The following is a 25,177-nucleotide window of genomic DNA, read 5'->3' as shown; positions in this document are numbered from 1 at the left end:
TTAATAAAAGCTGTAAAAGAATCCATGTGAAATAGCAAAAAAAATCCCAAACCCAAACCAAGTATGTTTTAGAGCATTGTTGGTTGACTCATCTTGTTCAGACCTTTCACTGATGATGATTTTACAAAAGAATCGTTACTTCCACTCTAATTCTTAGAGCACTTCTGGGAGGTTTTTGGGGAGTCTAAAACTTCTGGGGGCAGTTTTCATTCAGAATTTGTTGAAACCAATTTTTGTAACACAAAGTTGGAAGATATGTGCTTCCAAACACCTTATCTTACTGTACTTATGTTGAGATTACCCTAGTTTAGAAAAATAACACGGAATTACTGTCAGTAAAACAGTAATCTAGCAGACTACTGTGATACAGATTTAAATGGATCTGCCATCAGTATTGCTAACAAATTGCTTGCAGTGAACTGAGCAGAGGTTCAGCAACAAATATTTCTGGCTGTCTTTGTTTTATAAATTCAGATGGGATCAAATAGCCTATGTCTATTTGTACAGTGGGAAGTTTAGGTGCAAGTTTCTTTACGTTTTGCTGATTCCACAGTCAAGAAAGTGGAAAATTACTTGTATTTTTTGAGTTTTAGGGCCATCACGATTTTTTTGCCTTCTCTTGGGTTCTTTGAAAGCATTTTTTGGCAAAGAACTGTTTTGCAAGGCATCCCTTGTGAAGCTGGAAATGTTGGACTGTACACAACCTCACCAATTTTGTGGTTACAGTTATAGTACACTCTGACTTCTATCTGTTTACTATGGGAAAAGTTAATGTTTGGGTTGGAGGACTGCTCTGATCTCCCCTGATCTCACACCTCTCTTGGAGGTGTGAAGGCATTCATACCTGCTTTTCATTAGCAAAAGCTGGTGTTTGCATATTCCTGTCAGTAAAAGTGTGCAGAATGACCAAGTGGCTGTTCTCCAGGTTGTCAGGATGAGTAAGCGTGGGTTAAGAGGCAGGAACTGCAGGGTGACCCTGCTCGGGAGACGCTGGTATAACTGCATGCTGGCTCGGTAGGTGCTGCTGGCAGAGAGGCCTTGAAGGAAGCAGTTTCTGCAGTTCCTGTGCTTTGGCTTTATGAATCCTTCCTTGTCTGGATGCAAAATTGGTTTTCAGAGAAGGCTGAGGTGGCTGTGGGGATTCTCTCAGGTTTTCTTTAAGTAAATATTTAGTTTCTAAGAATCTCTGCCCTTTGAATGGTGACCTTTGAGTCATTACTGAAGTAAATGGCATGTTTCTTGGACCTCTTGAAGGATATTTGACCTATGATGTTAAACTGGTTATTTGTTCCGATTCTAAAACTGCCTTTGGGATTGTGGAGGAGTTGATGTTGCAACTGTGAGCTGGAAAGAAGGAAGCTTATCATAAGTCAGACTGGTGAGCATCTGTGACTATGGGAGCACACAAACAGACCGACACCAGGCTGCTTTGGTATGGGGTTTCTTTGTGCAGCTCTTGTGGCTTGCCAGGGATAAGCAGAAATGGATCATTATTTAATACTACTAAATGAAACAAATGTAATTAACATTAAGTTTAGTAGATATAGATGTATAGTATATAATATACGACTGTATTTTTCAGAGATTGTACCAGCAGTTGATTTTTCCTTGAACAGATGACATGTCTACTTCTGTGACATGGCAATAAAAAATCATCACTTCTTTGAATGTAGCATTAGCATTGTTGTGCTTTAGGAAGTATCTTTGTGGTGTTGAATCTGTACATGTGTCTGTGGTAGCATGAGGGTTAGAGCTTGATTTGTATGCAGCGTAGTTATGCCAGGGTGGTTGCTGCTGCAGAAAGTGTGTAATTTATGGATGTTTCAGAAAAGTGCAGGAAGCTTGAATGACATAACTGCTTACCAGCTGGGGAAGCTATCCCTCTTTTCCAGCACCTACAAGGAAGGGAGTTTATATTACTTCCAAAATTGCTTCTACCATCACATTATTTATGTGGGTATTTTCTCCATGCAATGTCTAGTAAACCTTTTCTTAATAAGTTTCAATGTTTTATGGCAAAAATCCACTAACTGCTAGGATGGAGATGAAACTAATTAATAACTTTGCTAATATATTAAGGGAATTTGTTTTAAAAAATAAATACAAATAACAAGGGGGAACACAGTGCAATCCCTTTTGTTGTGCCATGTCTTTCTCTCCTAGCGGGGGATTTTTCTGTCCCTCTAGCAGCTTTGCTCCGTGCTTAGAGCAAAACCAGCTGCGTAGAGAATGGCAGCTTGACCTTGGTGTGTTTGGAGGGATGAGTCCCACCTGGCCCGAAGGGCTCCTCTCCCCCTTTGGGGGTTGGAGGGGCTTAGTGCCTGTTAGGTGCATGAGGAGTGGCTGTGTGGGCAACAGTCTGACAAGGAGCAGCTGTGGAAGGGGTCCTGGCTCCCCGGTGAGTGTGGAGGATGGCAGAGGGCATGAGCTGAGCAAAAAGGCTGCAAGAACACCATCATCTTGCTTGGCGCTGTGTAGGCTTTACCCTTCCTCAGTATGGAGTGTGTACTGAGTAATACGTGTTATTTCTGCCTAGAGGGTTTTGGGCTTCTGCTTGAATTAGCCTTCCAAGTTACTTAATGTGTTGTGTTGTAATTATCTGGCATTGTGAAGTCCTCTAATCTTTACGTGTTGGGAGTGTTGGGCCAGTGCTTGGGGTGTTACGAATGCTTGGCTGCTGGGGGAAGTAAGAAGTGCTTTGTAGAGAAATAATGTACCATTTACCACCAGGACACTTGCCTGGGGGAAATAATGTTTTTTGTCTTGCAAGCCTTGTTTTCTCTTTCAGCCTTTCCCCAAATGTCAAAGGAAGTACATAACAGACTTGAAAACTATGCCATAGGTATTTTCAATGCCTCTTATCTTTGTTTATACTTTAGTAAAAACTTCATGAAAGATCTCTAATTCAGGAGAAAACATTTGGAATCTTCACAACCAACACTTCGTGTCTTGGTGTTTATGTGTGTGCTTAGATCAGAAAAAGCCTTTGATATTGGCAGGGCACAAAGAATAGCTTTCTCAAGCATGCAAGTGGTTGGATAAAGTAAATAAAAGTAATGCTACACAAATTTCTATCTGCTAATTGGATTGTGTGTGATAGTGTGCTGGGTATGGTGTTAAAAAAAAAAAATTAAAAAAGCCAAAACCTGGATGTGCATCCTATCTGCTAGGATAAAACAGAGAATTATACCCAACTTTTAATAAAGGAAAGCTGACTTTTAAGGCCATGTTGAGTGTGAGAAGGCAGGCAGCTCTCTGAGTGCGTGCTATAAATCCCTAGTTGTGCCCTCTGTATGGGGTAGGCTTGTAGGACTGCTTTCTCATACTTCTGCCTGTGGAGTAATTGGTTCTGCATAAAGTTTTCAGTAAAAGCTGGTGCCTTCTCTTGTAACTTATCTTGGGAGTTGTATTTCCTAGTGGAACGACAAGGAGTTTAAATTAATGTATGTATGCTATATACGTGGCTAAAAAGTTTTGGTTTTTCTTCTACTGGGGCTTGCCGTGACTGAAGCTGTGTCTCTTCCCACAGAGGCAGTTGGTCTGTGGCTTACTAACATGGTGGTCACACTTTAATTCTTGTTTACCAACTGGGTGAATGCTCTGCTTCTGTTGCTCATCTATAATGGCTTTTTCTAGCATATATTTAGTAATCTTGTCCAAGTGACCCTATGTGTGTGGAAGGGTTGTGGGAGGAAGAACTTTGCCTCTTTCCCTTCTTTCTTCCTTGCATTTGATTGATGCTTCCTGAATGTGTGGTGGGAAATATCATATATAGCTCTTCCAGAAGTACAAAGTCCTCCATTGAAAAACAGGTAAGCACATGTTACTGAGTGTTTTGGAACAAGAATACTAAACATCTGATCTAAAATGATAAATTCCTCCCTCTTGTTTACAAAGTCAGTTTTATTTTTGGTTTTCAAGCGAACAAATAGGTCAATATTAAAAATTTTGCAGTCACTTCTTCAACAAAATTGTGTAGGCATGATTATCTGGATTTTCCTAGAGACGGAAGTCTAAACAAATGTTGCTAGAAAATGTTTTGGGTAAGTCTTTATTAAAAATTTAAAGTTGTTTTTCTCATGACAAAATTCAAGTCAACTAAATAACCTGAAGTTGTATCTTGTTTTTTCCAAAGGGAACAAGATCATGGCAGTCTGTGTGGGGCCTTAAGGAAGTATATACTATCCAGGCATAAACAGGAGTACAAAGGAATGCTTCTTCTGCAGGAATAGGTATTAGTAGAAATCTAAAATCCAGTTCCTCCAGGAGGTTGCCTTATACTGAACATTAATTTTGTATAGAAAGAGTAAGTGTATTTACATACAGAATTAATTATCTTAACAAGAACTGATGAGGAGTCCTCCCTATTGTTGGAACTAGTGGCAATGTTGCTTGTTTCAGCACTGCTTGGTAAAATTAAGTTCTTTACAACATATACATGTGTGGGACTTCTTGCAAGTTTTTGACTCAGTAATTCCGACAAAAGTCCAGGGTTTAAGAACTGCATAAGTGACCCACTGGGATTGAGTTAGCAAGAGGTAGTGTTGATGGCTTACTGCAGGTGTACATGCTCTTACTTGTCAGGTGATTTAACTTAAGAATGTAGATATTCCCTCTTCAAAATGGGCTCATTAAATTTGGTTTCCTTTTTCTTCTTTTTCTGCCAAGCAGACAGTGGAAGCTGTGGCTGTTGAGTGTGGGACACAGCATTTGGATGATGTTAAGAGATTTCTGTAGTAGCGTGACATTTGAATGTTAGAGGACATGAAAACTGAAGGAAAATGTACAGGCAGATTATTAAAACTTGCAAAGGCACTGGGATAAATCCAGATATCAGTGGGGTGGTATTGTGGTTTTTAAAAGTTACAGTAGGCAACTTCTTAGCTGAAATGGCATCCAGTTAGGACCTTCAGATGGGTCTAATTTTCTGATAGGCAAAGAAATGATCAACTAATCACACTTGTTAGGAATATGGTAGTGTTCATAGATTGGTAATTATTTTGCTTACGATATGTAGGTGTCTGAATACAAACTTGTTGGGGGTTTTTACATTAGGAACTTCTAGAATGGAGAATTTGATTATCTTGAAGGATGTTAAGATATTTTAAATGATACTTATCATAGCTTTGTCAGCGTTCAAATTGGAAGAAGGTCAAATTTTGCAAGTTTTCCCTATGAACGTTCATCAGCAGTAACTCTAAACAGTTGTTGAAAATGATTGGGTAGCTTTTATTGGAGGGGACATCTGCAGGTTGGCAACTTTAACCTACTTGGAGCATGGCTAGATTCAATGTTACATCAGGTTGCTTAAGGCCTTGTAGATTTTTTTCAGACTACGCCCAGACAGACGGAAATTAGACTGCCTCTTTGAGCTTCCTTTTTCTGATGCTACACAGCTCTCATGGTAGTTTTTCCATCTTTTTTTGTGCCAATGAGAATTCTGTTAAAACAATTAGTGTCTTGAGATTTTGCTATGCAGCCCCTAGAAGAGTCTGGCTCCATCCTGCCTGCAGTTCTTGTTTAGTATGAGATGGATTGGATCATGTAGCAGTCTCTTCTCCAAGCTGAATAGCCTCTAGCCTCTCTTTAGATGTACTTCTACCATAGCCTCTTGTATATCCAATGCTCTAGACCCCTGACCAACTGAGGGACCTTCTCCTGGGCTCTTTCCAGTTTATGACTTTGTTCTACTGTGGGTGTGCACAACTGAACTGTGCTATTCCAGGTGTGGCCTCATGAGGCAAATCACCTGCAGGCAGAGGGAAGGGGATTTGCTTTTGTTAATACAGCACAACACACGGTTGTAACCACATTTGGATTTGAACCTCCTGAGCTGCTTGCTTGCCCATTCATCTGACCTACTGAGATGCCCAAGGTGATAGCCTTGGTCTTTAGTGTATCAGCCATTCCCCCTATCTGATGTGGTCTTTAAACGTGCTGAGAGTGAATTCTCTGCCCTCATCCAGGTCAGTGAGGAAGGTACTGGTGTTGCCCCAATATTATCTGGCTTACATATGGACTTAAAACTTCAAACAAAACAAATCCTAATTTACAGCTCCACTTTTGCTTTCCTGTCTCTTATTTTAATGCCACTGCACTAAATCTTCAATTGTCTTGAACTGCCTGCGTTCTGGGGCTGTATACTTCTGGTTCAAAAATAATTTAATTCTGGAATTTGGCAGTACTGTTCTTTCCACACTTTAATTAAACTCTTGCCTGACTAATGAGGTTCATCACCACTTCCCTTCCACCCCCGCCACATACTTGTTCTCTACTGGTATCTTTTTGTTCATCTCTTCAGTATTTTACCATTTTTATCTTCACACTTTTGTCTACCAACACAAAAGTAAAAACCTGAAAGTCTTGGATAGTAAAGGTTTCAGTTCTTAGAGGTGTTGAATATCATAATTGATTCCAGTTTCAGTGTCTGTTAATGGCAATGAACTTCTAAGGCTTTTTACATAATATATAAAAGGCAAAAAGAAAATCTTTGTTCTTTGCATGCTAGTCTTCAAAGGTGTGAACTGTTAATGTGCTTTGAGAATAACTTGAAAAGTTGCACCACGTATTTGGAAGTCCAATAGGGTTTTGACTATGTTGGATATATCCTCCTGTTTATTGGGAAGACTGACAAAAAAATAATCTGGGAGCAACTAGATAGGGTTTGTTCGAAAAGTGACCTTAATCTGTATTTGTTTAAGGTTAGCAATGACTGATGAATTTTTGAGTAGTCGTATAGAATGGGATATGAATTATTATGGTTAAGATGTGATTTCATAGGTTTTCATTATCAGCTTTCATTATCAGCATTTCTGAATGAGGTTGATATGGAGACCAGTCTGTTCATTTCATCATATGCCTCTGATTTTTCTGATGAGAGTTTAACTGTATATGAAAACTTGTAAGTCTAATAAAGCATATTTATCATTGAATTGTGTTTTAGAGCTCTAAGCATGCTGTTCTCAGGCAGTCAAGTCAGTGGAAGGTGTAGAATGAGAGTCTTTATTCAGCATGGTGTAGTATTTTGAGACTCGCTGAAGTGAACAATCAACAGGATGATTAATACAACTACTAAGTCAACACTGCTATGAATTCAGTGACTGAATCTTTTAATCCCATTTCCCTATGAATGTAGCTATGTGTATAAGTTCCTGGCAGCTTAAAGATGAGGATGAGATGGTGAATGCTTGTGACTCAGGAACCAGTGGGTGTAGTGGTCAGAGCTGTAATCCTTAGTGGTTACTGTATTGCCTTACCTTAGTTGCAGGAACAAGCTTACAGCTGAATAACTGCATTCATTTAGAAACTACTCGCAGCATCTTGAGTATGTGCTTTCCTGTCTCGCTGGGGAACTGACTGGGTATTCAACTAAGTGCAAGCTTTTTTTTTTAAAGTCTTCGTTCTTAGCTGTTGTCATATTTTTGCAGGTATTTAGACAGATTTAGGGGAATTGTTATCATCATAACTGTCTTTCTCCAGGTTGTAATGCTGTATTAGATGGCTGTTAAGCTTCTGAATGCTGAAAGGATGCAGTAGTCTGTTCCTCTTGAGGACTGTCAAAACCCCAAAACCCATTTTTCCAATACAGGCAACCAAATGGAAGGAAGTAATCGGGGTTTTTCTGAGCTAGGAGTGTTTTCTGGGCAGAAAAATGTCTTGGATTACGGCATGGTGGGTCTTGACAATCAAGTTATTCACCTTCCTAATATTTGATCTGATAGATGATATAAAACAAATTGAATGACCACATTTTCCAATGAAAAATAATGAAATGGCAGATAAAACTGGCTTTTCTAGTTTAGCTATAACTGTGCCTGTCTCTTGCTTTCCTGCCTATGGTTTTAGTCTGGGCACCATTGCATACTATGTGGTAAGACTGTTTTGCTAAAAGAAAGTCACGCATGTCAGTGAGGGCCAGTTTGGCAATATGTACATTCTTGGGGTTCTTTTTCCGCTTTTGAAGATACGCAGTATATTGAAGGCTGAGCAGGTGATAATGAGGGAGTTCTTTTATAGCTTCATCACTTCTGCTGGAGTCTATAAACAGCAAGAGCAGGAGGACTGGTGCTGGAGGATGAATTCACATTCTTGGTATTATGTGATGTGTATTTATCTGGCAAACTTGTAGCACCTTTGAGTACTATGACAATTAACTTGGTATGTCCTACATACATCCTCCAGTACTGCCTTACAGTAGCCTTTGCTGTTGTGACATCTGTTACTTGCTTATCACGAATGCTTAAAGCACAGGGAGTGTGCTGACATTTTGTTGATAGCCTGAAATTGTAGGTTGGGCTGGTATTTACATCTCAGTTGTATATTCTGGATAATTATGAGTCTCTTGCTATGTTCTCTGTTATGTGGCTGAGCAGAAACATGCAAAACCATTCATGCAACCATTTCAGTCTGAAAACATGCAAAATCTTGAGTATGAACCTGCAACCTATCTTTTCTCTCTAACCAGTTCAAATGTTAGTGATGGAATTTGTGAACAAGCCTTTCAGGTGACAGTTTGTCTCTTATGGCTTGTGTCTGTTCCTGTCTTAGATTGCAAGAAATATTCTCAAATATCTGGTGGACTTAATGCTTTTGTCTCATATAAAGTAGACTTATTTCTTGAAGGTTAGCAGACTACCATGATTAATAAGTGACTTGGCTGATATTCTGTAGCAGGTTAAGTATCTGGGACAACTTGTTCTGAATAATTCAAAAACAAACAAACAAAAACAAAAAACCCCCCACAACCAAACAAAATAAACATGCTTTAGAGAATCACCTATTCTCTACCTTGCTTTTGTGGTAGATTTTGGCAGTAGATGGGAATATGAAAGCATGAGTTAGATTAAAATGAAAGTTCTTGATACCAAACTACAAGGTGCTGTCCTAATGTTAGACTGGGTTTTGATGTTAAAGAGGGACGATCATGTTCTTTTTAGTTAGTCTCATTTTAGCACAAGTAACACAACATTTGTATTTAAATGGATAATGCATAGTTTACAAACGTATAAGGCTTTCTTCTTTCTTGAGTTTTTCAGCTGCGACTCTGTTTTGTTTTATTCAGGTCAAAGTGAGCACCATGCTCAATTTGACAGACACTTAGTCTGTGCTGAGAATTTTGGTTTGGGTTTTTGTTCCCCACCCCCCGCTATACCAGACCTGTTCAAAATTGAAGCAAAACTTGTGATTTTTCAGGTGATAAACATAGTTCACATACCAATGGCTTGAGAGGGAAATTTAACAGGAAGCAGATGGAGTGGTTTTTGAATAAGTTCTCTTAGTTCCTCTAGGCTCCCCTGAGTTAATTTCCTTAAAGGCTAAACTTGTGAGAACCTGATCTGTAACTTCATATACAAAGGATGAATTTGGCATTGCAGTAAGATTTTAATGCTAAATGCATACATGAACTTGGCAGCCATGCTCTGGAAAACAGATTCTAAATAACTGTTGTATAGCTGATTGAACTAACCTCACTTACTCCCTACTTTTGTTTCAATGCCAAACTCTTCTTCAGATAAACATGGAGGAAGGCAATAGTAAACAGTTGTGGTTGTGGATTCATTATAACTGCACCAGAGTAAATTATTCTTCGGGATGAGAGAACTGGTAGTATCTGTAGATCTTGCTAATCTTGCTCAGGATGTTAGTTCCTGGAAGGCATTGCTTGGTCTTTTCTTTTCTCCCGCTCCCACCCCTTGCCCTTGGAAGCATATTTAAAAATAAGTGTAATTAGAAATGGATTTCTTAGTAGTTTTTTAATGAGGATCAAGATTAGACATATACAATATGTCTAATATTGTATATGCAATATACAATGTAGCAGTGATCACAGGTGTGCCTGGGCATCTCCTTAGGGCTACTGGCTGCAATAGGATAGAGCAATGAGGCAGGATGCACCCTGCTTGCTTATAGCCCTATTCTTTTGCAAATTTACCAAAAGCAGAGACCTTTATCAGTGGGATTTGTGTGTATGTAAATAGTGTGAGGCTGTTTAGACCTGTGTGGGTTTGGTTTTTTTTCCAGGTTGGTGCTAGCTCATGGTGCTTCCCCTTGTGTACTTTGAGCAGATGGCGGGATTGTAGGTATTGATGACATGGGTTGAGAGAAGCTTTTCCATAGTCTCTTGTCTCCGGCTTTTGTTGGCGGTTCTAGCAAGGTCTATAAAAGCTACAGTAGGAGGGGCTCCTGAAATACAAGACGGGATCAAAAATGTATTTTCCTCATGGGCTGGGTAAGAGTTTTGGTGCAAGTTTAGTAATACTTGACCATGATTTCTGTTTTTCAGTACTGCTATTCATTTTTCTTCCCTGCCATTAATATAATCTTTTTGATAAATTCTACTTGTAGAGTTGCTCTACTTGGGTGAGGGTCATGACTTGGCCAGAGCCATCTTGCGCTCTTAGTACAAAGCTTAGTTTGCAGACTGTGACAAATGAAGCACGTGAATCTGTCTGTGTTCAAACAAGTCTGTGTCTCATGAATGCAAAGTCAGATGATGTTGGACACAGGGTTGTACAAGGAATATGAATTCTGCAGCTTCATGATTTATCTAGGGACTGAGTGTTATTTAGAGCTTACAAAATCATGGCGATTCAGAGTGAGCAGTGCTATGGATGCCCTGGTTGTAACAGATTTTGACCAGCGAAGCTGATGCTTCTGGGTGGGTTATTTGCCTGCTTATTTGTTCCCTGTACCAATGAGACCTGTCCTTTCCCAGATCTTTTTGGTTTTCCTCCCTCTTCAGATGTCTCCAGTTTTTTGCAAGTGGTTAATGGCAAGGTCTGAGGATGTTGTGATGGGCAATAAATACTGGAAGTAACCGAGCTGTTGCGCAGAGGAGTAGAGGCAAGCTGTCAATCTGCTGGATGCTCTGAGAGGTGTCCTCAAGAAGCAGAGACAGACCTGCTTGCCAGAGAGCACTTCGAGAGCTGATGCAGCAACCTGGGAGTGGTGCAGGACTTGTCAGTGCTCTACAGCTGTCTGCAAATTGCAGTCTAATCTGGTTTTAGCAGGATTCTGCAGTAGCCAGAATAGTTGTGTGGGAGAGAGGTTGTTTTTTGCAGCACCTTTGAAATAAGAAAGCTATTTCAAACACTTATGCTTTATGTGCTTTCCTAGAGCTTCATGTGGACTAAATGGTAAGGCTATAGTTGCCAGCTGGAAAGTGTTTTTCTTCTTTTGATATATATATTTTATTGCTAGCATTGCGGGGGGGTGTTACTGTTCTGGGGCGATGAGAAGGCTGAATAGAGGAAGAACAGATGTGCATTGCAATAAAGGGCTGCAGAGGGGTCACACCAAGCCGTTTTACACTCTAACAGGAACAGATGGATCCAGACTTCTCTTCTGAGTAATCAAATCATGTAAGAGACAGAAAAGTTGCACTGACATGATAGTACTATATAGTACCTGAACCACAGCTGCTTACACCCCCTCAGTTTTCTTCCTTGATTATTGATGGAACAGACTCCTGACAAATTTTTGCCTTTTGCTGTGGATGAGCTGCTATTTGGGTTTCTGAGGTAGACATTTCAGTACTTCTGTTGTCCCCCTCCGGGCTTCATGCAGTGGCTGTAAATAAAAGGCCTGGCACATCCAAGAACATTGTAGATGCTTGCAGCCTTGAAGATCCTGTTGACATTAACCTTGTGGATCAGCTCCTCTCTCTTCCCTCTTCTTCCACTGCTCCTAAAAGCTGCTAAACTGATGTGGTTTTCAGGTTGGGGGGGAGCAAAGGGCAAGTGTTATTTTTAGATGTATTTTGGAGAGACACAATCAAGTCTTTTGCGGCATTAGGTTGCCATACATAAAAATCTTTTCCTAAAAGACGAGCAGAGAGGCTTTTTCAGGTTTTACTACTGAGCACTGTGGGAGCTCTCCAATTCAAATTTGGTACCCAAGGGCAGAAGTTTGTGAAACACCTACATATTACTCATAATGTTTAAATGCCTAACGTAGTTTTCACAGAAAGTCCTGTGGAGAATGGATTTCCTCCATGAATCCCTGTGGCTATAATCATGATGTTACTTTTGGCAACAATGACATAATTTAATCCCGCTTAGTGCTTTGTCTCTGAAATAACAGGTGACAAAGGAAACGCAAATTACTACATTTCTCATTTTAGCAAGATAGGATATGTCCAAATGTAACAGTTGACAAGAAAATGTATTATTACATGCCTTGCTCTGGTATTTGGTAGAGCTTAATGTAGTGTTGCACAAAAATGTAATGGAAATCTAGAACTACAGCAAAAGGTTGTCAGTCTGAATACAGATTTTTGTTATCTAATTTTTGACCATTTAATGAGTTATGTGTCCTTTTCCCATGAAGTGTTTAAAATCATAATAAAAGTATATTCTTAATTTAAAATGAAAGCAGCAGCTTTTTTCTAAGCCAGTTTGTGGTCCTCTTGGCTTTTCAGAAGTCTGTCCAAATATTTGGCTTGCTGCTTCTACTCCCCCCCTGCTGTTTTTAGCCCTGTGTTTGGTAGGGGACCGCTATGACGTTTGGACACTGGTTTGTCTTCTACGAGCAAGCTGTGGTGACTGTGTGTCTGCATGCTATGCTACTTTCTTTTGTGACGGTTTGGTTTGTCTTTGCTGCTTGAATGTTGTCTTCCCTTAGCCTTCCATTGAAATCGAAGGACCAGGTAATCTTTTTTTTTTTTTCCCAGGAAATGAGCAGGTGAGATGTGTGGATAATCTTTTTTCTTACCAATACCTCAAAGTTGGCCTTAAACCATCTTGACTGCATTGCTCAGGCAAACCGTTTTGCTTGATAAAATGTCACTCTAGTAAAACTAGATGGGCTCCTTCAAAAGCTTCTACTTCATGGGGAAATTGTGGGGGTGGTCTTCTGTAATACTACAGTGGACTGCTTTTCACTTCCCCCTGGATCAGAAGTGCTCCACTGACTGTAGAATGAGTAACATTGCTCTAATATATTCCTGCTAGCTTGTGTTAAGAGCCTGTCAAAATATATATTGAGATTTCTCTTTTCCTCAGTGTTCCTTACAGGAACCGTTTGCTGGATAGTTGGGTTACACGATGTCTGGCATAGGAGCTCTGAGCCCTTTGGAACAAAGGGAATGCTGTTTTATTTCCTATCATGAGGACTGTCTGGAGCGCACAAGCGACTAAAGTACATAACTGTACAGGCACATCGGCTGTTTTCATAGTACCTGTGCTCTTCTGTTCTCCAGCCAGTTTTCTCCTTAGAGGTTTGGGAAGCAGGACTGGTATGCAATAAATACACAAAGTCTTCAGTTTGGGTTTTCCTCAAAAAGCTGCAGAGAAATTCAAATACTAGGGACACTGTCCAGAGTTTGTTGCCAGAAGCATCATTCCCCTTAACACTCTGCATAGTGTATGTATGCTGGTTCTTAGCCATGTAAAGGTATGGGGTGGAGCCATCTTGCCTGTCATGGATATGAGGCTTTAGGGGAAAGGAAAGATTAAGGTGTATGTGCTGAGTGGCTTTAATAGGTGAAGAGTTCAAGCTCCCTGTCAAACTGTCAAGGAAATGTGCAGCCTGGTTTACTTTGTTGATAAGCATTCCTGTTGATGTAGTGCTCTGTTCGCACTAATGTCACTTCTTACAAATGACACTTCTTTATCTTGCTTCCATTATAAATACTCAGGAAACGTGTGTGCTGCAGTCCATGTATCTGGAGGTCAGTGTCCTGCTTCTGAAGAATAGCAGCGACCCCTCATCTTGGTCACTCCTTACTGATCTCCCGGGTACTAGGTGCATCCCTGGCTGGCAGCTCGTTTGGCACAGAACTTGTTCTTACAAAAACTCTGTGTGTCTAAATAAAAACAAAAGCTCTGCCAAAAATCTCCTGGTATCTTTGGTATGAGGGTTGAAAGTTAGTGATCCCAAGGCCTCCCCAAATCTTTCAGTTCTGTCCTCCGTTAATTCAACACATTCTTAGTGATCGGCGTTACAATTTCCACTTTGTATTAAAAAAAAATGTTCTGTGTGGTTTGAATCCATATAAAGATCTTGCTGTCAAAACCACAGAGATCATCAAAGGCTTTTTTCTGAAGGAGATCTTCCATAAGAATGTTTTGGAGATTATGCAAGTTGGTTATTTTTGAAATACTGGCACGCGAGATACTTGCTCTGAATTCCTCTTTTCCCTTTATAGAGAGGCTGTAACAAGTTCTGATTCTAAAAACAAAACAAAAACAACCTCCCTCTCAAATTACTCATTAGAGACAGCTTGGAAAAACAATGGCATCTCTAAATATATTGGACAGGAAATCTTATTTGAGTCTCCATCTTGTAAATAAAAATGTTTAGTGTCAGAATTTATCTTGAAATTTGCCCCAGAAACAACATCAATATGTGGACTAATGAGACATGGCTGTCCTTGACCATGTTGGCTCTAACAGTTGAGTCAACTGTAGTAGTTTGGACAGTCCTTGTTGAGAAATCTCTTCTACATACCTCGATGCATTTATTAAAAATCGTGGAAGTCCTTCCTACTACAGTGTAACAATATTTCAATTGTTTATAACAATAAAAGCAGTTAAGTGTAGATTCAACTGAGCTTCACACAGTTAAGAACGGGGTGCTTTGGGTTTTTAACATAGTCGTACTGCTTTGGGGAGATAAAAGCTGTGGTCACCATCCAGTTTTTGTATCCTCGGATAAGAACAAATATTCTTCCTTTCAGAGTCTGCTAGATGTATTTTGAACTCTTATGCTCAATGTTGATGCTGGAATAAAACAGGAAAATAGCTTCAGGGGTCTCTGAGGTCCCTTCCAGCCTGGGCTGTGCTGTGGTTCTTGCCCTACTGTGTCCTTGGTGGCTTGCCTGGCCTGACTGTAGTTGGTGCATTGCAAAATAGTTTATACAGAAGAGAATGTTGCATTGGTCATCATGGCTCTAAATCGTCCCAGCAGCGTTTATTTTTCCAGGCAGTTGGTAGTACTGGAAGACCAATAGAGTTGAGACAAAGGAAAAATAAGCGTACCCTACTAAAAGGGACTGTTCAGCTGCTGTCGTAGCTTCTGAGATGTAGCCAGTTGGTGCCAAATAATTATATGCTCTCAGCTGGAAAGAAGCTGCTTCATTCCCTCTAGCAGAATATAAAATTAATTTCCTGTGATTGTCTGCTCAGCCCTACTTGAATATCCTGTTTGGGAGGTTTTTGAACTGTTGAAAGGTTGAAGAAGTCAAGGCCAGTGATGAACTCCTCTGCTTTGGGAGCAACTTGTGTTGAGAATTTTCTGGCTGAGTCGCGGTGGCACTCTGCAATCCTGGAGCTCGCCAGGCTCAGCAAAAAGGGACTTGTGCAGGTCTCTTATGCCCTGGATTTCTGCTGTGCATCTCCTGTTCCCCTGCTAGACCTGAGCTTGCCCTTGAGCTCTTAGCCCCATCGTTTGGTCCAAGACCAGTAGACCCTTTCCATGCATGTGACAAACTCCAATATGTAATGGTGTCCCACATGCAAGGAGGTTAAGTTTAAAAGTAACAAATACATATCTGCTTATCCCCCTCTTCCCCCACCCCCCCCCCACCCTCCACCAGTGCCTGGCAAGCATTTGGCCACCTTCAGCCTTGCAGAAGGCACCAGCTTGGGCTGTAGGATAGAAACATTACTAACTGGAGTAGTTGCTAGTGGTATCTCCACTTCAGTGCACTTGATGGCTGTATCTGAAATAGGGATCGAAGTGCTTCAGCCCTTATTGAAGAGAGGCTGGTGTTGCAGGCAATTACGGATTGCAGTGGCCCACTAATTTTAAACCAATATAAACTCTGCCTCCTGTAGTGAAAGATCTTCACAGCATTACCAACCGCAAGCCCTAATCCCACCCCAACAGGAATTAGCCTTAAAACAGGAATGTGGGGGCTTTGATAAGTCTTTGTAATCCCCCACACTCAGAAAAACATGGTGCTTATCCCAAAACTGTGAATATAAGATCAGTGGTGTAAATGGATGGAGCTGCCAAAATAAACACGCTGCAGAAAGAGATCTAGAGAGATTGTAAGCATTAGTGCTTTGGGCACCTTTAGGCATAATGCATTAGGTAATTGGCAAGTGAACTACACCTACTTAAAGAAGAAAACTATACGTTCATCTAATCTTAATTGGGTATATTACTTCCCCCCCGCCTTAGATTACTTATCTGTGAGGATGGTAGCATGGAAGGTATCTGAATATCATTAGGAGCTCTGACACAACCAATCTTCCTTGCTTTGGAGTAGTTAATTTCCCTTTCCTTTGAGGTAATGGAGTGAAGCAGAAGACAAGCAGTGGGAGACCTGAGGCTTGATAAAATAGCAGTGTAGATGTATTTAGTGTTGTCTTCAGGTGTTTGAGCTTGAAGTGATTTTCAAGTTGTTGTGTACTGTTTCTTCCCATTGTAGCTGGAGGGCTGCAACACTTGGAAATGAATGCAGTGCCTCTTCTATAAAGCCTCAGAAACACTCAGATGATTAAGAAAACAAATATTAGAAGGCCTACCAAAACCTACTCTTGCTTTCCCTTGGGACAAATTCACCTTAACATAAACTCCTGAAAAAGGGAATTCTTTTTTCTGAGCTGATAACCATGGTGACAAAGGTGATCGCAAGTTTACAGCCTTCACTTCAAAATAGCAAGCTTATATATATACACACACACACACAGAGGGCTTTCTGAATGGTAATTTGCCTGGGATTTGGGGTGCTTCTTGTAAAACATAAATGTCTACCAAACAAAAAAGAGGAGGCAAGGAAAAACCTGTTGATGAAATTGTATCTGATAAGAGGAAATAACATTATTAATGGTTCAGATATATCCAAAGGGTCCTTAAAATCCTGTTTTCTCCTCTTTGCTGAGCGGAAGGCTTTTTCTTCTCCAGGAGAGCCTGGAGCACTGTCCCTGTGTAGCTTGGGCTTTCCCTTTCAGTAGTGTGTATGTAACAGTCCCTGTGCTTTTGTAGGCATGTATCTATCTTGCAACTTGAGCTTCTGTTTCCTGCAGGAAAAACCTCTTGAAGATGAGATTCAATTCAGTTCTACAGCATCCAGTTCCTATTGTGTATAGTAAAGAGTTTTTCATGTCTTATGGCAGCTGGTCATCTAAGTACTTGTCTCTAATGAGTTGATTGGTGGAAGGTAACTTTGAATTAATTTTGAGTGAGGATTAAACTGTAGTGGCAGAACAGGAATTTAAGCCTCTGGAATGTTCAGTGATACTAAGCCTGATTATTCAATTAAGGTGTTCTAAACCAAAATGAACGTAACGTGGTTTAGCTTTCTTGCTTGTGTCCTCATGTAGAAAACCCTTGGTTAATTTTTTTTTTTTGTAGCCTGATATCATCCTAATCTGACTTGTCAAGGGTTTTACTAGCTGGAATATACTTGCCCTGGGGTTGTGAAGCTAAATGCTGATTTACTCTGCAGTCTTGGATATTGAGGTTTTTATAGAAACACTGCATTGTCTCTTAGAAATGTAATTGATGGCTGAGCTTTGAATCAAAAGGACATTCATATATAATTTTTCTTGCTGCAGGGAGGCTCTTGCCAGATGTTATGAATAGCCTGGAATGACATACGTGCTTTAGGTAGTATTCCAGAAGATCTACTAATTGGTAAGCCACACTTTAGTAAGCCACCCTCCTCCAGCTTTTATGCAAGTTACATCTTCCTGTCTTTGAGCGCTTTATCCCTTTGCATGTTAGCATGCGAGGGAGGGAGGTGGGGAGCTAATGAGGCTTTATACTCATGGAAGTTGAATGTCTAGTCTTCAGTGACTTGCAGCACTACTTATCTTTTAAGACACTTTACTGGATAAAAAGTCTAACTTGATCCACTCATTTCAGTTGTTGCTTAGGCTCTTAATGAAGCAGGAAACTGTTGCTGAGCCTGTGCCTTCCTGGCTAGGATGGACACTTGTGATTGTGGCTAAACAGAGCAGGGGCACTGGCATGATTGATGGCTGTTGAGAAGTACTGTGCTGAGGCAAGGTGCCTGCAGGGGCAATAAACAAATAATATTTAGCCATTATATCACCCTGCTGTTTTCTTACCTTTTCATTCTCACTTTCTATGCTTTTTGGGTTAGAGATATGTTAATAACAACTTCCACTTCTTCACAAGGAAATTCTTCTGGGCTGGTGTTTAAGTCCTTTGAAGTGTTTTGTTCCATGTAAATTACTATAGAAGTTAGTGATACATGCATGTGCTCAGGTAGGAGGATAAGGAGCCAAAGCCAGTTTCATCTCATAGTCATAGTTATTTGGAAAATCTTGTAGTGCTATTGACATGGGAATACTTTTAGCAAGTGGAAAACACTCATGTTGGTAACGACACGCAGCAAAATGTACAGTTAGTTATCTTCAATATGGATATTTTAACAACTCTCAAACCTTTTAATCTGTTTACTTCACCATAACAGCAGGAACAAAAACCTCTCAATTGTTTGAGCTGTGCTAGTGTGCCTTAGTTTTAATAGCAGTCTTTATTGTTTCTCTATAGCTGTGCCAAATAATAAGGCATTGAAGTAAATCTTGGTCTCTTTGGTCTCTATATTGTGACAAGAGTTGTCTTTGCTATATTGAAAATGGGGATTAGTCATCTTTAAGGACTGAGACTGGTTTGTTTAGCTCTTATATGGTCTCTTTGTAAGCAAAAACTTGCCAAGGCATAGCTCTTTCAGCAGGTGAATAAGTAGGATGAAGTTAAGAAACTTGCTAGCCAGATGATATCATGAGTTCCTCTGAGGAACTGTCCATCCCTTAAGCATTGCTTTTCTGGAGAAGGGTTGCAGTTCTGGGAAGAGGCTGCTGTGGGTGATGTGCTGTTCTCCCAGTCCCAATCATTGATGGCCGTGTCCCTCAGTGATGATTTTCCCACTCATTTCTCCTGACCTGTATTCCTATGGCCTTTGTGTTGGATGTGATAATAGTGATGTCTTTCTCCCTCTCTCCTTCCAGGTCATCACTGCTTCTATGATGTGATGTCTCCTGTTTTTTGTTGGCACTGTAACTTAGTTTAATCAAATGGAAAAATCTTAATGTTGTTCTGCTTCTACCTTTCTAAACAGGATGGAAACATCTGTACAACCCGATGACTGTCAGGTCATTTGATAGTGTGCTGTTATGTCCCGTTATAAGCCCTTGTGTGGTAGCCTTGTTTAGACAAACAAAGTTCCTGTCAACACTGAAGACTGGAGAAGTTTTTCATTTCATGCCAGTTCTGATTTAAATCAATGGCTCTTCTGAGGAAAGATCTTAGGGAGAGAAACAAGGTCAATATTTCCAGTAGAACTCTTAAGAGTCGTCATGAATTTCAGCATCTTAAAAGTTGGAGTCAATCATGCAGCAGTAATCTCATTTGAAGTGATTGAAGGATCCTTGAGTGTTGCCTGAGACGAGTTGGCACCTTAATACTGCTCTAGTATCAACAGTAAATGTCTTCGATCTCTAAAGGAGGACTCATGAACTGAGACTTTGAATTCCCCTGGAATTGCATCTTCCACTGGCTGCTTTGAAAGCCTTGGTGTCCTACAGTAGGTTGGGATATTTCTAGGAACATGTAGAAATAGCCATCTGTTTACATCTCTCTATTTTTTCCTTGGCAGATTTGAACCTGGAGGAGCATGTTAAGGTGCATTGGGTCAGAGGTATGTCAGCAGCGGCAGGCAGCCTCCCATGGGTTCCTACCCAGGAGGTTTGCAGGGCAGCCTTCAGTGTGCCCCGCTTGCTTTGTCAAAGCAACATTGTTTGGGCTCAGCATCACGGCATGAGTGCAGGTTTGGCCCATCAGTGTTGAAGAAACCTGTGTGAATTGGGAGTAGCTCAGACCCCCTACCCTTGTTCTCAGATATAACTCTATGGTCTCTTAAGTTTTTTATTTATCTTGTTGCCTTAATCCAGAGATACTTTTACTTAGCCTTTGGTTATTATCCTTATTGTGCTAGACTGTAAATTCTTGTTCAGACTGTAACCAGTGTTTCCATCCTTCTGTTTCACTGTATGATTAATCTCTTGATTAAAGAGATGCTGGTTGTGTTGCTTTTTGGAGAAAGTTATTATCTTTGCAAGAGATAATACTTCTATTTCCTTCCTCTCCACGTAATTGTTGGTGTGTCTTGCGTTCATGAGAGGTGGCAGCTTTTTCAAGTGCTGCTCTCTGTTGCTTTTGTTGTTTATTCCTCCCCCCATATGGTAGCATTCCCCAATTCAAACTTAAATAATTTCAAAGCTTGGAACATTGAGGTAAGTGATGAGGAGTCAAACAGGATTTCCCAAAAAGTAGAGAACACTCTTATTCCTGTTTTGTGAGCAGAGGTGAGTAACTTTATTCTCTTCCCCTGAAGAGAGAAAGGATTTTGGTTCAGCTGACAACATACGTTTTTCGAAATTGAGTGTATATAATCCATACTTGGAGAAATGTCCTTATTTTTTAGTTTTGTAATCTAATAGGATTCTGAAGTCGTTTTGGCTTTCTGTGCACAGATTAAAAGGGTGGGAAAGGTTTTTTGCTTTCCTCAAGCTTTGCCCAGTCCTTCTGCTGTGAAGTTTTTTTCCTGAAATGACTTATGAACCGTATTTCAGAGATGATAGCTGATTCTTTTGTCTCTAGACTTTGCTTCTGGCTAAGACAGGAGACCTGCTATCCTTTAGATGCTTGTCTTTGTCCTGCAGGAAAAGGGTGGGTATGAGAAGCACTATTGCCAGGGTCTTGTTTATTACTGGGTTATCAGTGGAAAGGCAGAGGTTCTGCAGAGGAATTGAATCAGTAAGCCTGTATGTGTTTTAAAAATGACTGTGCAGAACTTACTAGAATAGCAATGGGGAAATGTTTCTTCACCTGTGCATCCTTTGGTGCACATCTAGGGAGTGTTTCTGTTTCATCTTAAACTGCTTTCTTGACAGTCTACTGATTTTTGTGAATACTACACTTTCTTGTGGCTTTTAAGTTCTTATACAATACTCTACATAAGTATTTTTAGTCAAGCTTCACAATTTTGTAAATCTTAGCTTAAAATTGTCTAGCAAAACATCCAGGGGGAAGAGTTGAGTGCAAGGAATTTTGGTTGTTCAAATAACGTACCTATAAGAAGATCTGTCTTCTGACGAATAATGCAATGTGCTGGCAGGAGTTTGAGGCGTACCGTGGCTCTGGGAGGGATGTGGATTGTGCAAGTAGTAGTAGATAGTAGTGCCTGGGCACTCCCCCACACCTGTTGCTGCATCAGTAGGTGCGAACAAAAACTAAGATGTTGTGGCATTGCTGAATGTGCAGCGGCTAATTTAGTGTAATGCTTTCTAAAATAAAGCATGTAACATTCTAATCCTATGAAAAATGTCTGCAGCTGTTTAAAACAAAAATCTCTATTAAAAAATGAGGAAAAATACTGCAGGAACCAAAATTTTTCCCTTGGGTCAACAGATCATCTACAAACTTACTTCCTATTTGTATAAAAAAATGGTGGTACAGGTTCGTGACATACCATGAGGCTTTGATTACACTGAATAGCTGTAATAATAAATTGTACCCTGAAAGCCATGAATTGTGATGTAGAATGCTGAGGAACAAATAATAGTATACTGTGAGTTAATATTCTATTAAAGGTCTGTTATGACTTTCAGCTGTGTAGCAAATTGAGACCTTAATGTATTTAGTTCCTTTGCAGGGCTCTGCACACTCTGAGGAAATGGACAGACTGTAGAAATGCCTTCAGTGTACCAGTTATTTTGTCTCCTGCTTTCAGAGTTTGTTGTTAAGAAAGCAGTTGGCATACTAGAGTGAAAAAGGTATAGCAAACATTCTGGCTTCAGATGCTGCATCCAGGACTTCAAATCCAGGTTAACAGCTGTTTGCATTGCCTCCAAGACGGGGTTTTTATTGCCTTCGGCTCCTGAACTGATGTGCCATGTAAGAAATGCAGGACAGTCTAATAGCTAGTATAATGTCCAGTTGTGATATTGGTTGAGTTTTCTGTAATGCATATTGCTATTTCATCATCTCTACTGCTTCGAAACAGGCATGCACTGGAAGAATACTCCTGGGAACAAATCTAGATGTGATCTATTATTCTCGAGAGGCAAGAAGAAAGCCTTTTTCTGTGTAAGGGAAGAAAAAAATGTAATTAGCTGGGGTCTTGGATACTTGAATTGGTTTGGAATAAATTTGTTGCACTTAAAAATGCAGGTCAGTTGAGGTACCAAGACTGCTTGAAATGGAGATCTAAAGCTGCTGGAATCTGAGAGGAAAAAGGGAGGTGACTTGTTTTTCATGGTGTCGTCCAAAAAATTGTGGGGTTTAGCAAATTTTATTTTTGAGGTCATATTACTTTTCTTTAACATTTTGGACTATATGCTATTACCCAGAACAGCTGAGGCAATAAAGAATCATTTAAAAGAAAAAGTGAGGACTTGGAGATTCTACCATGAAATTAGGAGGAAACAAATAACCTGAGCATTACTTATAAAATAGCTTGAGTCCTGTTTAAAAAAAAAAAAAAGCATCACTGAATTTTAAATTTTAACAGCATTAGATGGTGGTTAACCAAACAGAAAATTGCTTTCTTGCCATGCCCTTCCTATGATGTCAGTAACCTGACAAAAAACCTGTAATCTTGTTTCCCACTTGTAAAACTATTGCACACAGCATCGTGGAGGGAGTTTTAGCTGTGTGCCGTAAATGCTGTGAAGATGGGCTTCATGCATTATATTCTTGGCTCTGTGTGGCTTGAGGATACCTAGCAAGAAGTCTTTGGTCACTTAAATTGTGCTGCTGGAAGTCTGCCTACTCTGTTTTGGCTGTTTCTCCTAGATGGCAGAGTAGGAAAATGTTTGGTGTTTAATGTGCAGTTAATAAAGGAGAAGTTGTCAGTAAAAATAGATGCCTTGCTGTACTGGTCTAGCAGTTTGCTTGTCTCGCCCATCAACGCACCAGTGGCAAGGTGCCTTTCCAGCCATTTTAGCAGAGGAGAGTGTGTAGGTACCCTTTTGTGCTCACTGTGAAGAGGGAAGCAATGCAAATGCTGCTGCACTTGTGCTTTGGGCACGCTGTTGAATTGGTGTAAGGGGCTCTGTGGAAATGTGGGGGTTTTAGCTTGCACACCTGACAGCATGCAAGACCAGTGTGGCTTAGAACAGAGCTTGAACTATTGATTTCATATGTTAGAGCTGTTAAATACTTATGCTGACTAATATTTAGCTCATGAAAACATCCTGCAGTAATCCCCTGTCTCCCCTGAGGATGTGGAGTAGCAAGGATAGAAGAGCAGCAGCTGTAATTTCATGTATAACTGGTTTGTGAATTCTTCAGAGGTATATTGTCCATCTTCCCCTCAAAAAATCTTTCAGGTTCTCTTCCTACAGCCAAAATTTATAATTCTCTGTAGCTTTATTAGTGGGCAAAGATTTATTTTAGGCATAGGTATGTAAAACTGGATGTAGTAAAAACCAAGATGCAATCAGTTCTGCTAACAGTGGAATTGATGTGCTCTGCTTTCCAAAATGTATGCTGTCATTTTTTTCCATAATGACTTGCATAGTGAGTTCTTTTTGTATGTCATGAATTATAAATGCTGTTAGTGATGATGGCATGGTAAATTTAAGATTTACTGGGACTCGGTTCTGCAAAGCAGGTATGGCTATTTGTTGGAAGAGCTGTTTCGGTAGTGTATCTGTAGTAGGTGAAATGCTTACCTAAGTGACCTGGGTTTGAATCTCTGTTCACAGAACTGTGTAGGCATTTTGCATTATTTATTGAAGAAAACGCGTAATCAGGTCTGTTTTTCTATTTCTGTCTTAAAGCAACAACACCGCCACAGTAAGGGTAACCTTTCAGAGCTCCAAATGCAAAATGAAATGCTAGTACTGTTTCCAAATCTGTTTATTCTAAGTCTTGTTACATGCAGTTTATTTCTCTAAATGCCAGGGTTCACAAATCATGTATGGAAATATTTCTGTCTCCTGGAATGTTAGTTTCCTACCTCAGTGGCTGCAGTGAAAATGATTAAAGCATGACACAACTCTCCTCCTTAAAGACATACCAAGTGAGGACAGCACTAATGCTGCTTGTCATCTGATTTGTAGATTCCTTAATTTACAGGGTTGACAAGAACGACTTACCTGAATTGAGCTCCATCAAGTGTACTTAGAATAAATAACCATAGTATGTATTTTGGAAGTTATACTGGAATTGACTATAGCTTTAAACTGTAGGCCCTTCAGGACAGGGCTTTTTATCCTGTACAGCCCAGAATACAATGGATCTGATAACCTGTCCTGGTTGCTGTGAGAGGAGATGTAAAGACTTGCTTCTTTATAAGCTGCTTAGATAAAAGACAAAGCTGACGGGCTAGTTGCCTTCTTTATGTTTTGCCACATGCTGCTGTTCTGGAGTGTTGTTTGCTATTGGCATTTATCATATAGATTAAAAAAAAAAAAAAAATCTTTAAAAGGCTGTCTCTGGAGAAGTATCTTCATACTCAGGAGGTGACTAGCTGAGACAAATAGCTTCATATGAACCCTTGCAGAGGGAGAAGGTGGCTGTAATAGGAGATATAATAAAGTATGTTAAAAGAAAAATTGTTATTTGACTGGGCAGGCAGCTGCCCAGCATAGAAATTTGGCTTCTAGTATCTTTGACCCTATAGGAGTTTGTCTTGGACCATGGCTGGCTTTTCTGTGCTAGCAGTGTGCTTGAAGAGTGATGGGTGAGTAATTCTGGAAATTGGGAATGCCTTCTGATGGGAACTTTTTAAATGGTACTAGATAGTTTTCAGCTTGGCTTTTGGTATTCAGCTGAGCCACCAGGGAGCTGAAGAATATCACGTGGAAAGGACTTGGATGGCTTTCTAAGCTTTAATGAAAAGAAAACGAAAATTGCAGTTTTGCTGACACTGCCTCATACTATGAGACCATTAGAGTGATCAAACAGTCTGAGAAAGCAAGCTGGAGAAAGAGCTGTTGCTCACATAATGACAGATCTTGCCTAGGAGCAAACTGTGGTATATAATGTGTTTTGCAGTTTACTGTCTGTAATGTGTACATATACACATTGCTGTGTATGTGAAGGTATGGATCCTCATATTCCATGAGTGGTGTGAAGAAGGGGACAGTACAGCAAAAGAAGGGAATAACCTTTGCTTGGCCTAATGCAACATAACAGGACCTGCGCGAATAGCCTGCTGCTGCTCTCCTGGCTGTCATAGGTATTATAAAAA

The 25,177-nt window shown here is 40.1% G+C and overlaps 1 protein-coding gene across 3 annotated transcripts in view; it reads left to right on the top strand.

Moving 5' to 3' along the window:
- The window catches only part of MCU (mitochondrial calcium uniporter), a 95,483-nt gene that overhangs the window by 15,410 nt on the left and 54,896 nt on the right, over positions 1 to 25,177 (top strand). The window contains exons 2-3 of one of the 3 annotated variants that reach the window (XM_072869783.1): positions 17,505 to 17,583; positions 19,574 to 19,615. The exons of the other annotated variants lie outside the window; for them this stretch is intronic. Coding sequence (XP_072725884.1) covers positions 19,592 to 19,615 — 24 coding nt within the window. The 5' untranslated portion in view covers positions 17,505 to 17,583; positions 19,574 to 19,591. The remainder of the gene's footprint in view (positions 1 to 17,504; positions 17,584 to 19,573; positions 19,616 to 25,177) is intronic. 3 annotated transcript variants of the gene reach the window in all.

This window comes from Ciconia boyciana, chromosome 8, assembly GCF_034638445.1.
Source record: "Ciconia boyciana chromosome 8, ASM3463844v1, whole genome shotgun sequence".
In the NCBI taxonomy this organism is placed as follows: Eukaryota; Metazoa; Chordata; class Aves; order Ciconiiformes; family Ciconiidae; genus Ciconia; species Ciconia boyciana.
Note: the sequence above shows the minus strand (reverse complement) of the source record. Positions and strands in the feature narration are given on the sequence as shown.